The sequence below is a fragment of the Strongylocentrotus purpuratus genome, unplaced genomic scaffold (assembly GCF_000002235.5).
Source record: "Strongylocentrotus purpuratus isolate Spur 01 unplaced genomic scaffold, Spur_5.0 spur5_scaffold_10, whole genome shotgun sequence".
Lineage (NCBI taxonomy): Eukaryota > Metazoa > Echinodermata > Echinoidea > Camarodonta > Strongylocentrotidae > Strongylocentrotus > Strongylocentrotus purpuratus.
Genome location: NW_022145595.1, coordinates 778,834 through 795,623, shown reverse-complemented (window position 1 = coordinate 795,623; position 16,790 = coordinate 778,834). Strand labels below are relative to the sequence as shown.

The window sequence follows — 16,790 nt, the reverse complement described above, 5'->3', positions numbered from 1 at the left end:
TTGGAGTTTGAGAAATAAAATCAATGAAAACAAGCAACAACAAAAAATCGCTCTCTTATTTTTTGTTCTCTCTCGCTCTCTCTCTCTCTCTCTCTCTCTCTCCTCTCTCTCTATCTCTGTTCTCTCTCTCTCTCTCTCTCTCTCTCTCTACATACATATAAATATACAAACACACATTATAACAATATTAATATGTTTGTCTTAATTGTCTATCTTCATCTATTTAACAATCAATCTGGAGGCGTACTTTTTGATGATGCTATTATTGTGAGGGTAACTTCCACCAAGATTCTTGGGTTACACGTACATTGATGAAAAGTTGACTTGGGCATCACATTGTAGTAATATTTCTAAAGTTATTTCTAAAAATACTGGTGTAATTTATAAATTAAGTTCTTTTGTGCCACAAGAAACTATTTTATATTCCGTACTCTGATTTTGCCTTATCTTAATTACGGAGTGTTGGCATGGGGGAAATCACTAAAACGCTACTAAATAAGATACTTGTTGCTCAAAAAAGGGTGATTAGAATTGTTTTTAATGTAGGCCTACATTATCGTGCTCATAATATTTTGTTACATAGCAATAAACTATTAAAGGTAGAAGATCTATCTCTTGCAGTTAGGCTCAATCATGTATGATTTTGAAAATGGTACTGTCCCAAATGCGTTAGTACAGCTATCATAGAAAGAACAGTCAAATTCACAGTTATAATACAAGACAGGCAAACTGTGCACTCTATAATAATACTGCGTGTAAGAACTGCCTTTGCTTGAATACAGCTTGTACTGGTCCCAAGTTTTGGAACCGTAACTCGCTCTATCAGTGTCTCTGTTTTTAAACGCAAACTGAAATTATATTTATTGAAAAATTATGCTAGAAGTATTTAATGTAAAAATTATGTCATCACATATGATATAGTATGTAATTTTCTTTTTCTTGCTTCATTGTCTCCTCCCCCCCCCCCCTTTCCAGGCTGGCCCTTACCTTACCAATGTTTCTTCATTTATTAGCAAACTCGTTTTGTTCTGCTTTGCTCTTATGTAATTTTTCTTTTCTCTCTCTCTCTCTTCTTTTTTTTCTACCCCATCACCATTTCTCCTAAATATAACTTTCTTCCTTCTCAACTTGTCTCTGTTGTTTTGTTCTGGTATGCGCTTTCGCTCTCCATCCTTATATATCTTCCCATTCAGTCTCCTAGTAATACATCAATCTATCTCTTTTGTAAATATTGCTTCTCGTCTGTTAAGGTAGTTTAGTTGTTAAGTATTTTTTATTCAAAGAAATAAAATCATTCCGATAATATATTCTCTTTGGGGACCTTGCTCTAACAAGCCCAGCTTCTATAAGGTCCCCTCTTTCTTTCATGTTACATCACATGATCTTACATTTATACTTTTTTATAGAATTTCTTTAGTTAATAACAAGAGTTGTATGTTGCACGTTACTATTGCGCTTCCAATTATGTTCGTTATATGATAATCTGCTGTTCCAGTTTCTTTATTTAAAATTCTATGTACAAATGTTAGTGAAAGAAGAAATAAAATAAAATGAACTAGTCGCTATCTGTTATCTCCGCTGTCACATGACATGGTCACATGATGACAATTTTAGTATTTGTTGATATCACTGTCGACTCAGTCTCAGCTCTGTTCTGCATATGGTATTGCCGTTAAAAGTCGGGGATCTAGGAAGAGAGATAAGGTACGGACTATGAAATTAGAAGAATTATGAAAGCATTTATGATTGGATTAGTATAGTCTAGACTCTAGAGGTGTTAACTAAACCAGTAAGCAATAGTTCGACTCGGTGCGCGGTGCTCGTAGTCGTACTTCCGAGGTCTACATTTGTCCCACGCGTATATTTTTGTGTCGGTTGATCAATAATGCCTATAATTACAGCGCCTCGGCCACCAGGGGCTCGTTCCTAGTAGAAACCAACGGCAAGACAGTCATAACTTTATCCGCCAACTACGGAGATGTCTCTGATCTTCCTAAACCGTTTCATGAAGAGCTTACTAGATAGATATCTCGTGAGATCGATACACTCGGCGAGAAGAGGAGCCGAGACCTGGCCTTAGACTTAGAGTTAGTCGCAATAGATTCTACCACCTTCTTCTTCTTCTTCTTCCTCCGCTCTATCGGAGATCAGCAGCTACCAGGGTAGACCGAATTTTCCGTCTCTTTCGTTCGTTAGCCTCTTATTGGGGTAGGGTCGGCTCTCTCTTTAGAGACGGAAACCGTCTATACACATTCCCTTGATAACACCACGGCCATTTCAGGTCGTAGCGTTTTGCCCCCAAAATCCCCCAAAATGTCATTTTACCTCATGCATTGATTATTTAAAATTAGGAGAAGGTTATACTACATCGGTTCCACTTACTAACGTGACTGCAATAATCCGTTTAATGGTCCCTTTTAAGGAAATTATGGGTCAAAATCGACATCCATGTTGAAATCTTGCAAGCCGTGTTAAACTCTCGCTGCGCACGGAGTCATCTAAATCAATCTCATCCCTTCTAGTCTACGCCGAAGGCAAAACGATTATGAAGGAAAAACTGTGATAACGCCATTACGAACGTGTAGATGGCGCACAGTTTTTCCTTCATAATCGTTTTGCCTTCGGCGTAGACTAGAAGGGATGAGATTGATTTAGATGACTCTGTGCGCAGCGAGAGTTTAACACGGCTTGCAAGATTTCAACATGGATGTCGATTTTGACCCATAATTTCCTTAAAAGGGACCATTAAACGGATTATTGCAGTCAAGTTGGTAAGTGGAACCGATGTAGTATAACCTTCTCCTAATTTTAAATAATCAATGCATGAGGTAAAATGACATTTTGGGGGATTTTGGGGGCAAAACGCTACGACCTGAAATGGCCGTGGTGTTATCAAGGGAATGTGTATAGACGGTTTCCGTCTCTAAAGAGAGAGCCGACCCTACCCCAATAAGAGGCTAACGAACGAAAGAGACGGAAAATTCGGTCTACTACCAGGGTACTGCAGGAAAAATGCGATTATGTAAATGAAATAGTAATAAAAAAAGATTGAAAATGATACCAAGAAATAAGAGATGCAATATAGACTCTAGACCCTACTTTCAAATTTGTGTAGATTATACAATAGTACAAAAGTACTTGTAAAATATAAATGTGAGTATTTCATTACATGACCTGTGAATCAGTTTTGTTCTTGAGATGGGTACCCCCCCCCCCCCGATATTTTCATTTGATAGTTTATAAAAAAAATACACCAATATACTATTCTTTAAAAAATATGATGTAATGAAATTTGTGTCCAATGTTTTAGGTGTCGGTTGAATAATCAAATGACAAAATTTCAATATTCCAAACGTTAAAAAACATGTTTTAAACTATTCATTTTACATATTTGAAGACATTTTATCTCGAAGGCAATATGGGTCTGAAAAGTAAAGAATACACTTTGAACTATGGCTTGCCTGCCGTGGCAGATTACCCATCCCTTCGAGGATTTTACAATATGTAAAGAAACGCCCATAATCAGTTTATAAAAGTGGGAAAAACCTAAAATATAAACATGGCATATTTTCAAAAGATTTTCTAATTTAAAGAAATTATAACTTCCTTTTTAAGTGAATGTGAAGAAAGATTATAGCTGGAGGATTTATTGTCCTTTCTTGCTAGCCATAGTCTACCAAATAACTGACATGTGATGGCGCTGCCCATCGACTAAATAGTTATGACAGAGATAAGACGGTGTCAAAGGCGTCATAACTACTTAGTCAGGATGTTGCATGTTGTTGATCTTGGCAAAGAGGGCTTCGTGAAACACGTAGCGGACAAGTTGCTCAATATCGCTGATTTAGTCAAGAAGTAAGACTTATGACTTTTTTGAGGAACGGGCCCCAGTAATTTGTCTAATCGATGTCCAAAAAAAATCAGGGCTAACTCGGCTCAAAGACAACTCGGCCCAGATGCAAAAATGGTCAGTTTTTGTCATTTTACTCTAACCCTACCCCTAATCCTAACCCTAAATCTTACCCTAACTCTAAACCAAAGGCTCGGTGTAAAAATGTCAGAGGAAAAAATGTCAGAGGTAAAAATGTCGGAGGTAAAAATGTCAGAGGAAAAAATGTCAGAGGTAAAAATGTCAGAGGAAAAAATGTCAGAGGTAAAAATGTCAGAGGTAAAAATGTCAGAGGTAAAAATGTCAGAGGTAAAAATGTCAGAGGTAAAAATGTCAGAGGAAAAAATGTCAGAGGAAAAAATGTCAGAGGTAAAAATGTCAGAGGTAAAAATGTCAGAGGTAAAAATGTCAGAGGTAAAAATGTCAGAGGTAAAAATGTCAGAGGTAAAAATGTCAGAGGTAAAAATGTCAGAGGTAAAAATTTCATTAATTTCAGCGCTGCTTTATTTTCTTCTTTCTATAACTTTTATTTACCTTACTGCCCGGAATTGGGACCTTTTGCCCAAATATTGCCGAGCGGAGACGGGGGGAGGGGGTGCATCCTTCGTAATGACCCGGCTGCCTCCCCCTCATATGCCTTTGTCTAAGCAAATGATACTGGTACACTGAGCAAACTTCTGGGAAAAAAGAATGTCTAAAATCGAGTAGTTTGGCCATGAACAATTATAGGCCGAGTTGTGGCTCGATGGTGTAATCACTAAAAAGAAAAGTCATCACAGCCCCCCCCCCCCAAAAAAAAGAAGAAGATAACATATCACGGCGTGAGTCCTCCGCCCCCCCCCCCCCCCCCCCCCCCCCCCCCCCCCGCCCCCACCTCACCGTCCCTTCTGAAGATTGATGGACATTTTAAAATGTGGCAATGACTACTATAAAATGTAATTTCCTACAAATGAATATTTCCAACAATTTCACTTTTTTGTGTGCTTGATACTTTGATACCTTGATACAAAGCAGAAAGCCGCCCATGTATCAAATGCTAACCGCACCATCACATTCCAGAGAAGCGCGCGCTTTGCAAAGAGTTGATCGTCGATCACTATTGCGGTATAAATAGTCTGGGAGAACATCAATAAGCAGCTTGATACTCTGATACAAAGCAGAAAGCCGCCAATGTTACATCAGATGCTAACCGCACCATCATATTCCAGATAAGCGCGCGCTCTGCAGAGGTTCTGTTTAAGCTACATCGTTCTATAATTATTTGATGTGAGAGATCAAACACTGAAATTGACAAATATTTATTCATGGGTAACATATCAGAAACATAGTTTTACTGTACACATTTATAGCATCATGATCAAGGGCGTCAATCCGAGTTAGAGCATGGGGGGGGGGGACACAATTACATGTCACCTTTACAGTTACTTTCAAAATTATACCACGTTATGTTGCTACACACACACTCTTTCTCTAGTTATTCTGTTTCACGGCATGTAATTTCATTGGTGACCGGTTCATTCATTGCCTTTTTTTTTATCTTTGACGTTTCAATACATTTTGAGAGAAAGAAGACGATTCGTTGTATACCGTTCTCGACTCTTAATCCTTGTTTGAATTCAGTTCCCCCCCCCACCCTCCCGCGCGGAAGCTTTGACGTTACATTAAATTATTAAAGAACTTCTTTTCTGACAAAACATGGGGGGTACATTTCACCACCTGAACATTTGTGGGGAGGGGGGACGTGTCCCCCCGTCAACCCCCCAGGATTGACGCCCCTGATCATGATACTGCTTGTATACATGGTAATATTGTTTGAAGGATATTTGGTGCAGGATTTATACAAGGTGTGCTGGCATACACTGTATACGACAGTTTCCAGCAGGTACATATTCGTACAAGTCTACACATTAAACAAAATGCATCATGAATTTTGCAGAACAAAAACGGTTGAAGTTGAGGTATTTACATGTATACTGTATTTCTCCCACGTTTATTAATCGTAATTTTTAAATATAAAGTTGCAGTGTTATGGTCGAAACTCGAAAGCACATGACAAAATACCTGGGTAGATATGTCTCACTATACAATATTTAACATTGTTAAACTTTTGTAATAAAGTATTGATGAGGGGGACAAAGCATCCGTGTCTTTTTATTAACGTTTTCTTGTCATAACAGTCTTTGCTGGGATGGACATGAAGATGGGTCTAATTACTGAATTTGTGGAATTTCTGTGCGATCTTTATAACTGATTCCCTGTTGTATCTCATTCAATCTTAATATTCTATGTATATTTTATGGCCTACTTCCTCAAAACCAAATAAACATTAAAACATCAACCAATATAAAATATCGAAAAATGATAGAAGTTAATATATGCAAACCTGATCACAAAATATAAGTTTCAAATTTATTTTCCACTTTGTATTATCCTCAGGACATGTACGAAGTACAATACACAGTCATTTATAAAATATAAGAGACAAGCCCAGTAGCTTACATCTTGACATTTTGTGTGATAAAGTGCCGAGATATAATGATGGCACCAATTTTTCCCCCTACATTTTTTTTTGTACCTGACATTTTCTTTGTATCTCTGACATTTTTACCTTTAACATTTTTACCTCTGACATTTTTACCTATGACATTTTTACATATGACATTTTTACCTCTGACATTTTTACCTCTGACATTTTTACCTCTGACATTTTTACCTCTGACATTTTTCCTCTGACATTTTTACCCCTGACATTTTTACCTCTGACATTTTTACCTCTGACATTTTTACCTCTGACATTTTTACCTCTGACATTTTTACCTCTGACATTTTTTCCTCTGACATTTTTACCTCTGATATTTTTACCTCTGACATTTTTACCTCTGACATTTTTTCCTCTGACATTTTTACCTGGCACCAAACCAAACCCTAAACCTGCAAAATCTGACCGTTTTTTGCAGCTGGGCCGGGCCGAGTTGTCTTTGAGCCAAGTTAGCCTGACTCCTCCAAAAATGTGCTGTTTTTTCAAAGACTTCTTCTTCCATTTTGAGTACATCCCTCTTTACAGAGTATTATCGTACTGTCTATACTGGGGTGTGTGCAGGTGGACCAGGACCACTACACCTGGGTTCCCCCTACTCTTATAAGAATAGTGCAGTGGGTTCTTAATGTGCAAAGGTAGTGACTCTTCTCTACAAGGGGCCTCAATTTAACATCCTATCCTAGGGACAGAGTTTTTTCCACTTAACATAGCCTGCGTCTATTAGCAAGGGGAGGGGCACGTTGACACACAACGCAGGCTTCAGTCATCTGCCTGGGTGGGATTCAAACCCGGGATCTTTGGTTCGACAGGCAGACGCTTTACCGACTGAGCCAACTCGCCTCCTTGAAGTCAAATAGTCAGTCATCCAATGTACGAGGTTACAGTAGGGTCTAGATCTGCATCGTCCACACAAGCAAAGTTACGAAAATCAAAGGGAAATACACCGAATAAAACAATGAATTAGAAATTTAGAACTAATCCTATTCATAATGAAAAGAAAAGAAAAAAACTCCACAGATTGAAAAAAAAGGCAAGACCAAGGTTTTAAGAAAGAAGGTCCAACAATGAGGATCGTCCGCATAAACGAAGATATCTTTGTAAACACGAACAAATTGGTATGTGAGAAATGCATCAAAAAGCATCATCACTGAATTTGTTTTTCGCATTGGCAACGCGCGATTCAGTAATAAGGGTCGTCCTCGAAAATGTGGACGATCCTTTTTTTTTAGGACACGATTTGTCCCCGTTTACATGTACGAGGATATCCTTGTTTATGTGGACGATCCCTATTCTTTGACCAGTGCCCGTACTAATGATGCATTAATAAGATGCATGAACACCAAATTTTTCCTGCTTTGTACAAATTTAACAATGTACTACATGAAAGTTCTCCTAGATATAAAGTCTTGGGGGGGGGGGGGGGAGTGGCCGTTACTGTTAGTGTTACAAATGATTTTCATTCACCTGCTTAATATGTATAATTGTATTTTAATAGAATGCCAATTGCTTAAATTATGTGTTGTTACATTGGACAAGCAATAATGTTTGTCCGACCAAGCAAGGACTGACCTACAATGACATTCTCATTGCAATGTACTAGCTCGTCGCTATTTAAAGTAAATGTGTATATTCTGACTCTTTATTGCTTTCAGAGTGACTGGACTCAATATCAGCTGTTCTTCTTTGATAACTTTAGTGTGATTTTGAGAGGAAACAGTCATGAGTGAATCAGAAAAAGAGCCAATTTTTGGTGCCCCTGTTGAAGCGAAGACTGGAGAGGGAGCCCCATCTCAAGCACCAATGTACTACGATTCTACACAGAGCCCTCGCGCTGTAAGTTGTATTGCCATAAAATTGTTTGATCCAAATTGAGTGAAATATGGCTGTATGGCATCCAAAGATGGTGGTTTGGGAAAACCGAAGCAATTTTGCAGGCAGTAGAGGTAAATGAAAAAGCATCTGGGTCCTGTTACATAAAATTTGCAATGCCGCTCCAATATTTTAAGAGAGAGAGTCTACTTTGGTTGAGCTTATTAACAGTGTACTTTGTAATTCGATAATCAAGCTCACTGCAACTAGAAGCAAGCATAGCAAACTCTTTTTAAAAATTTGAAAAGTGGTGTAGCATGGGTCAAGCCATTCAAAGGGCATTGGGGTCAGGACTGGCGATGCGAGAGGACAAGGCCATTGAATGGGGGTAGGGTACAGGAGGGATTGTATCATCTGAGGACAAGGCTATTGAATGGGGGTAGGGTACAGGAGGGATTGTATCATCTGAGGACAAGGCCATTGAATGGGGGTAGGGTACAGGAGGGATTGTATCATCTGAGGACAAGACCATTGAATGAGGGTAGGGTGCAGGAGGGATTGTATCATCTGAGGACAAGACCATTGAATGGGGGTAAGGTACAGGAGGGATTGTATCATCTGAGGACAAGGCCATTGAATGAGGGTAGGGTACAGGAGGGATTGTATCATCTGAGGACAAGGCCATTGAATGAGGGTAGGGTACAGGAGGGATTGTATCATCTGAGGACAAGACCATTGAATGGGGGTAAGGTACAGGAGGGATTGTATCATCTGAGGACAAGGCCATTGAATGGGGGTAGGGTACAGGAGGGATTGTATCATCTGAGGACAAGGCTATTGAATGGGGGTAGGGTACAGGAGGGATTGTATCATCTGAGGACAAGGCCATTGAATGGGGGTAGGGTACAGGAGGGATTGTATCATCTGAGGACAAGACCATTGAATGAGGGTAGGGTGCAGGAGGGATTGTATCATCTGAGGACAAGACCATTGAATGGGGGTAAGGTACAGGAGGGATTGTATCATCTGAGGACAAGGCCATTGAATGAGGGTAGGGTACAGGAGGGATTGTATCATCTGAGGACAAGGCCATTGAATGAGGGTAGGGTACAGGAGGGATTGTATCATCTGAGGACAAGACCATTGAATGGGGGTAAGGTACAGGAGGGATTGTATCATCTGAGGACAAGGCTATTGAATGAGGGTAGGGTACAGGAGGGATTGTATCATCTGAGGACAAGACCATTGAATGAGGGTAGGGTGCAGGAGGGATTGTATCATCTGAGGACAAGACCATTGAATGGGGGTAAGGTACAGGAGGGATTGTATCATCTGAGGACAAGGCCATTGAATGAGCGTAGGGTACAGGAGGGATTGTATCATCTGAGGACAAGGCCATTGAATGAGGGTAGGGTACAGGAGGGATTGTATCATCTGAGGACAAGACCATTGAATGGGGGTAAGGTACAGGAGGGATTGTATCATCTGAGGACAAGGCTATTGATTGGGGGTAGGGTACAGGAGGGATTGTATCATCTGAGGACAAGGCCATTGAATGGGGGTAGGGTACAGGAGGGATTGTATCATCTGAGGACAAGGCCATTGAATGAGGGTAGGGTACAGGAGGGATTGTATCATCTCTATATCATGTAGCCTCCCGGGCCTCCCCATCTCTATTCCTTTTCTCTTTTTTCTCCTTTTTAAATCATTATTTATCGTATTTGGTCAATCTATTGAGGGTATTGAGGGAGGGGAAGAGAAGTTAGTGTGAGCATGGACATTGGTGACCCAACGCCTACAGGAACTGAGTTGGTCCTGTTTAAAAGGATAATGTAATGAAAGATTTCAGTAGACGGTTGGTTAGTCCCTCACATTCTCTTGAATATCAAAGACATTTTAACATAAAAGAATTTGTATGCAATAAAGTTGTTTAACTGGAAGAAATAGGAATATACTAGCCTGCTAGGTGCACATTAAAGGGTTGGTTTCCTTTTATTTTATGTAACAATTTTTGGTTCATGGGTCAACAATCATCTTTAAAGATAAAGGGCTACTGGTATTTCAATTAGCAGATTTATATATTGTGACCAATATTACCGTTATACATAATATATATTTATACTTATACCAAACTTCAGAAGTATGTCAAATTTGCAATTATCTTGTATTCTTTATTCACAGAAAGCAATCCTCTATGGTTTTGTATCGATCATCATCATCAATGTTCTTGTAAGTGTTTGCTGTTAAAAAATTCCTGCATTTAGTCTGTCATGAGGTTTATCATGAATTTGATCATAGTTATTAGGAAATGAAAAAATCCCAAGGACATTTTGACCAGTATTATGTTAACAAAAACGAAAAAATCCTGCTGAGTACTTTCTACCACCTACATTTAAAAAGCATCACAAATGTATTGTAGATAATTGATGATAACCTAGCGATAATAAATCTGACAACTCTTCTTTTCAAATTTTTTAATTATTGAGAGCCAGTAGGGCATTAACTCATAAAGTTTAAATTGTACAAATCACCTGAAAAAATAATTTGTTGTTAGCTAGAATATACAAATTCATCCTCAAAAAACTTTACCTGGCATTATTTGGGTAAAAGATTGAGAAGTATGAAAGAAATAAAGGATAATATTAAACCCCTGTGAATATGGCTCACATGGAACCCAAGTTGGACATGGGCTTGACGCAAGCCCTATTCTACGGGAGTGTGTACGTGTGCATTAACTAGTCTAAAAGTGACATTTGAAGCTCATATTTTGAATACCCGTTACAGTATAACCACATGGAATCTCTAACATCAAGAGCAAAAACACGTTTTGTTCATTAGTATACTTTAATCTACCGGTCACAACTAACAACTAAGCAGCTTTCAAGTTCTCATCAACAGATATACCTGAAACCTGTCTATAAAAACCACTGAAGGGAGACAAGAAAAGTGGTCTTTATAGGCAGGTGGTCTTTGTAGAGTGTAGACAGGTGGCTTTAGTACATGTTTCAAGGAGAAACCATTTTAAAAGGAAACAAAAATTGTGGCCTTTGAAGACGGGCTGTCTTTGAATACACTAGACAGGTGGTCTTTGTCGGACAGGTAGTCACTAAAGCAGGTTTGACTGTAAACTTATTTTTTGCAATTAGATCTTGGAATTTGAAGAGATCAAAGTAGTTTTGCTGGTTGAAAATATTCATTGAAATATCTGATTCATTAACCCTTGCTGGTATAGTCAAACCTGCTTTATTGACCACTTGTGTTTCCCTGGGGCTGTCGTTATAGACAGGTTTGACTGTTCTAGTCCAGTTGGTACAGGAGAATATGCATTTTTTCATGTTTATTCATAAACACTTACCTTTACACCTCTTCCCCCACAGGTTGCGCTCGTTTTATGCTTCTATCAAGGGGCCAAAACCAAAAGAGATGGTTTTCTGTATTTCCTGATGGCTTGTTGTCTCATCGGTTTAGTGGCAGCTGAAATCATTCTGGTATGTTTTTATAACGTACAATGTTTGTTCCATTTCTGTTTTTACACCACAGTGGTCTCTATGTACCCTGAGTTTCATCTGGCGTTTATATATTTTTTTTACCATTTTCAATATTGTATTCTATATATTTTTAAAATTTGCTTGTAAAATGTGAACAATTCAACCATTGGCTGTTAATCATATTTTGTATTGCACCATTAATAATTATAAAAAATAAATTGGTATTGTTCTATGAATAAAGAAAATAATAGCAATAATAATGGTTGTAATAAGATTTGGAAGGTGTCATGTCCAGGCGAAATCCAACTCTCAAGGTGCACTTCTACAAAAGATGAAACTATATTCAAGTACGATACACAATGGTACAGTTTGAGTAGAATACAACATGTAAAAAAGAAAGAGGAAATTTTTCAGATTAATTTTGAACAATGGAATAAAGTGTACATATTTTCGTAGCTGAAATTTTGTTATTATACAATGGAATGCACTCTTTGCCTTGGGATCAAAGTAATTTCCTTGTAATAATGAAACCTTGACCTATCAAGGAGCTTTAAGGAGATAGGGTCTCTCAAGGAATAAGTGAAACTTGTCTATACCGGTAGGCAGGCGGTCTTTATGTACATGTATCTAAAGTACATGTTTCAATGAGAAACCATTTTCAAGGGAAACAAGAAATGTTGTCTTTGTAGACAGGTGGTCTTTCTATACAGGTGGTCACTAATGCAAGTTTGACTGTATATGCAAACATCTGATAGATTGTAAAGGATATGTATGAGTAAACTGCCTATATACATATCATACATACATATATATTATACAAATAATGAATGGTTATGAGTTCAATAGTCCGAATATTTTCATGAGTTGAAAGATTAACATTCTATTCAACGAGGCGTCAGCCGAGTTGAATAGAATTAATGTTAATCTTTCAACGAATGAAAATATTCGCACCATTGAACGAATGAAAAAAAATTCATTATTTGTTTTATACAACATCGAAGAAGATCTAATAGAACGTTAACAAATTATGCTTTACTCCTTATATTAAAGATAAATTCAAGTTGGATTCAAGCCTTCTCGATTACATTCAGATTGCCTTCGCGTCAGATACACGCAGGGATACGCGCGCGCACGTATGGCGGGCGAAACATGCCATATTGATGACAACTATACAATCATACATCCATTCAATGGATGTAAGGTTTTAACCAATCAGAACGCAGGAAACTGTACAACTATACAACCATACAACTATACGACTATACGGCTATGCATCCATCGAACGCATGTATAGTTTACAGCGTGCGGGCCGAAGTGCCATAATCAACAACTATACAACCATACAACCATACAACTATACGACTATACGTCTATAAAGCTCGGGTTTCAACTACTGCTCGTGCAGTGGTTTCTCTCCCCCCCCCTCTCTCCTCACAAAACAACTGCTGCTCGTGCAGTGGTTTCTCGATCTCTCCTCACAAAACAACTACTGCTCGTGCAGTGGTCTCTCTCTCTCAAAACAACTACTGCTCGTGCAGTGGTTTCTCTCTCTCAAAACAATTACTGCTCGTGCAGTGGTTTCTCTTTTCCCCTTTCTCCTCACAAAACAACTACTGCACGAGCAGTAGTTGTTTTGTGAGGAGAGAGGGGGAGAGAGAAACCACTGCACGAGCAGCAGTTGAAACCCGAGCTTTATAGACGTATAGTCGTATAGTTGTATGGTTGTTGATTATGGCACTTCGGCCCGCACGCTGTAAACTATACATGCGTTCGATGGATGCATAGCCGTATAGTCGTATAGTTGTATGGTTGTATAGTTGTACAGTTTCCTGCGTTCTGATTGGTTAAAACCCTACATCCATCAAATGGATGTATAGTTGTACAGTGTGTCCCGAAAAAAACTATACACTTTTGAACTGGCTGCCGAATAAAAAATATATGATTCTAGGGGGAAAAGTTGTATATGTATGGAAAGCCCATAAACTCAACTTTCATATGACACCAACAAGTTTGAAAATAATTCATGCTTGGGTGAGCACTGCTCACTTTTGTAAAGGGTATGAAAATTAGGTTGCGCAGGAAATAGCCTTCCAATGTGCGAGAGGTAAATCCTTTGGAGCTTACAACATTGAGGGTGATATGATAAATTCATGATTTGCTGAGTGAATTCCATGGTTTATTAAACCAAACTTTTATGCACGGAACAGGAATTTCATTTTTCTATTGTAGCATTGTAACTTTCCCTGGTAGACTCAGTGGTGTGTTCATGAGAGTCAGGATGGGGTGATGGTACATGTTGTAATTTCCATGTTACAAACTGTTTTTTTTTACATTTGTGACTTTGAATAAAAACCTTCACCCCACATTTCAGTTACCATTTACCTGAAGAATAAGTAGCCGACATCTTGGACATTCCTTTTTTCAACAAACCGTATTTGAATATTCGATTTACATTATCCCTACCTGGGTATTGAATAAATCAATGAGATGTTCAACTAATCTTACAATAATTGAAATGTGGGGTGAAGGTTTTTATTCAAAGTCACAGATGTAAGAGAATAACAGTTTGTAACATGGAAATTACAACATGTACCATCACCCCATCCTGACTCCCATGAACACACCACTGAGTCTAACAGGGAAGTTACAGTGCTACAATAAAAAATGCAATTCCTGTTCACTCGTGCATAAAATGTTAATCCCATAAACCAAACATTTCACTTTGGTCATAAATTGGTCATATCATCCTCAATTCCGTAAGCTCCAAAGGATTTACCTCTCACACATTGGAAGGCTAATTCCTGCGCAACCTAATTTTCATACCCTTTACAAAAGTGAGCAGTGCTCACCCGAGCATGAATTATTTTCGCAACTTTTGGTGTCATATGAAAGTTGAGTATATGAGCTTTCCATACGTATATAACTTTTCCCCTAGAATCATATATTTGTTATTCGGCAGCCATTTCAAAAGTGTATAGTTTTTTTCGGGACACACTGTATAGCTGTCATGTATATGGCATGTTTCGCCCCCCATACGCACGGCAGAGAGGTACGCAGTCTGCATATAACCAAAAATGCACGGCGCATATAACCAAAAATGCACGACCGTGCAATATACCATCTATTGAATATCATGTGACCAACAATCCTCCAATCAAATGACAGGGATCCCCGTAGGTGTTGTATAAACTACCATAAACAATGGTCCCTGAGGTGACTGCATAACCTGGAAGGAAAAGGGTAGTTTTCATGTCACATGATCATGCACAATTGACCAATCAATTGTGCTTTTAAATGATGGATATAATTCAAAATGTTTTTGCTGATTGCTCCCCTTTAAAGATACTATCAGCCTTTTCACACACAGCTAAAATTCATCGTATCTAGAGATGATTAGAATCACTCAACAGTTTTAAACATGTTTATAGACAAAATTTCCCAGTGTGAACATCGTTTATATGATGTTGGGATAGATACGAAGTCGCGATCCATACGCCCCTAAAAGCAGGCTGCAGATACGAAGTTCGTATCTAGAGAGCTTGACATTTTGTGTGTGAAAGGAAATTCGTGTTTAAACGTGTTTAAACTGGATGGAGCGTGCGCTTTGATTGACATGACATGACCTTCAATGCGCAATGGCACTACTGCGCATTTTACGAGCAGTAGTTAATCACGAAACTATTAACGATCGCACCGAAATTTCTGTGTGTGAAAGGCTCGTGATTAGTTTAAACGCGTTCGAAACACGTTTATACTAGTCATGTTTATAGAATTTTAGCTGTGTGTGAAAAGGCTGTATGTCCCTTGTGCAGCCAACACCTAAATTCTGTAGAATTTTGCAGGAATTATGAATATATCATGTATGTCCTATCTCTGAAATTTAAACTTCAGCAGTGTCCTGTACAATTATGCAAGGAAACATGTTTACTTGCTAGACTTCACTGTCAGACACTATTGAGTGACTGACTCTCTTCTTTTTCCTTCTTTGGTAATAACATACATAAAATGAGCTGTAAAGTGTAGATAAGCATTGGTCTACATCAATAACCCACTTCTTGTAATGGCCAAAATTAAACTGATTGAATCTTTGTGCAGCACAAAACATACAACCATTTGGTACAATGGTCTGAAAATCAGACTATTACTTACTGTATTGCTATCACTTAAGTCGATTAGACAACTAATAGTCATTATTTTCCCACTTAAAGAATATTTTCAAGCCCAATGGGACATGTTACCTTTTTTCTCAATAGACCATTTTCTTCATCAAATTTAATTTAATGCCCAAATCTCTGTTAAGTGGCTCGTTTAAAACTATTTCGCTCACCCGTTAATTGTATTTCAAAAGTCTGAATGTGAATCGCATATATTAATTGTTGATAGGAACAACAAACATTATGGCATGTCCTACCTAACAACACGCAAAGATTTATGCAATAAATTTGATTACATTACAAAAATGGTCTATTGAATTACCATGTTCCTTTAATAGTCATTAAACAATTGATATTAATGGCATATATTTTGTCTCTTTCTCATTGTTTCATCTCTCTCTGTCTATCTCTCTCTAGATACCATTGGTGAGGAGAGGGGATTTAGCCAAGGAGAAATCATGGTTTCTTTACTTTTTGGGATTTTGCATATTACTTGAGTCTATCTTTACAGATATTCTGGTAATGCACTAGTACTTCATGTGTGTCATCATGTCTTTACTGCATAGATTTATCTTTTTCTTCAATGCAATAATGGTCTTTATTAAGTACAATGCATCACAGCCAATAGCTGAATTCTCGCTACCCCAAATAGCGATTCTGCCGAGATCCGGGGAAAATCCTGAAAACGCGCATTGCATTATGGGATAGCTTTTCGACATTACAGGTTCCTGTGCAGGCGTTCGTGATCACAACCCTCTCTTTCACGGTAGAGTTTAACGGCCTTTTGTGCTAAAGTCACTAATTCTGCCCGAAGCTTTCCATTGCATATTATAATCTGTACAAATTACACTGATTGGCATCGATTTTAGCGTGCGTGAAAACTCTGCACAGCGAACACAGGCGCTAGCGCC

General features: G+C 38.4%; 1 protein-coding gene across 1 annotated transcript; it reads left to right on the top strand.

Annotated features, from left to right (window-relative positions):
• Window positions 1-1,605: 1,605 nt before the first annotated feature.
• LOC756522 lies at window positions 1,606-16,508 on the top strand. The gene is made up of 5 exons (XM_030979043.1): window positions 1,606-1,704; window positions 8,081-8,261; window positions 10,419-10,466; window positions 11,615-11,725; window positions 16,297-16,508. The coding sequence occupies exons 2-5, from the start codon at window positions 8,148-8,150 to the stop codon at window positions 16,408-16,410; spliced, it is 387 nt and encodes a 128-aa protein (XP_030834903.1). The 5' UTR covers window positions 1,606-1,704; window positions 8,081-8,147; the 3' UTR covers window positions 16,411-16,508.
• The last annotated feature ends 282 nt before the right edge of the window (window positions 16,509-16,790 follow it).

Bases quoted from the DNA above. Each gene is read 5' to 3' on its own strand.
- LOC756522 (XM_030979043.1), top strand. From the start codon at position 8,148: ATGAGTGAATCAGAAAAAGAGCCAATTTTTGGTGCCCCTGTTGAAGCG. The intron at 8,262-10,418 runs GTAAGTTGTATT...CTTTATTCACAG, and splicing joins CTACACAGAGCCCTCGCGCT to AAAGCAATCCTCTATGGTTT. The intron at 10,467-11,614 runs GTAAGTGTTTGC...CTTCCCCCACAG, and splicing joins TCATCATCATCAATGTTCTT to GTTGCGCTCGTTTTATGCTT.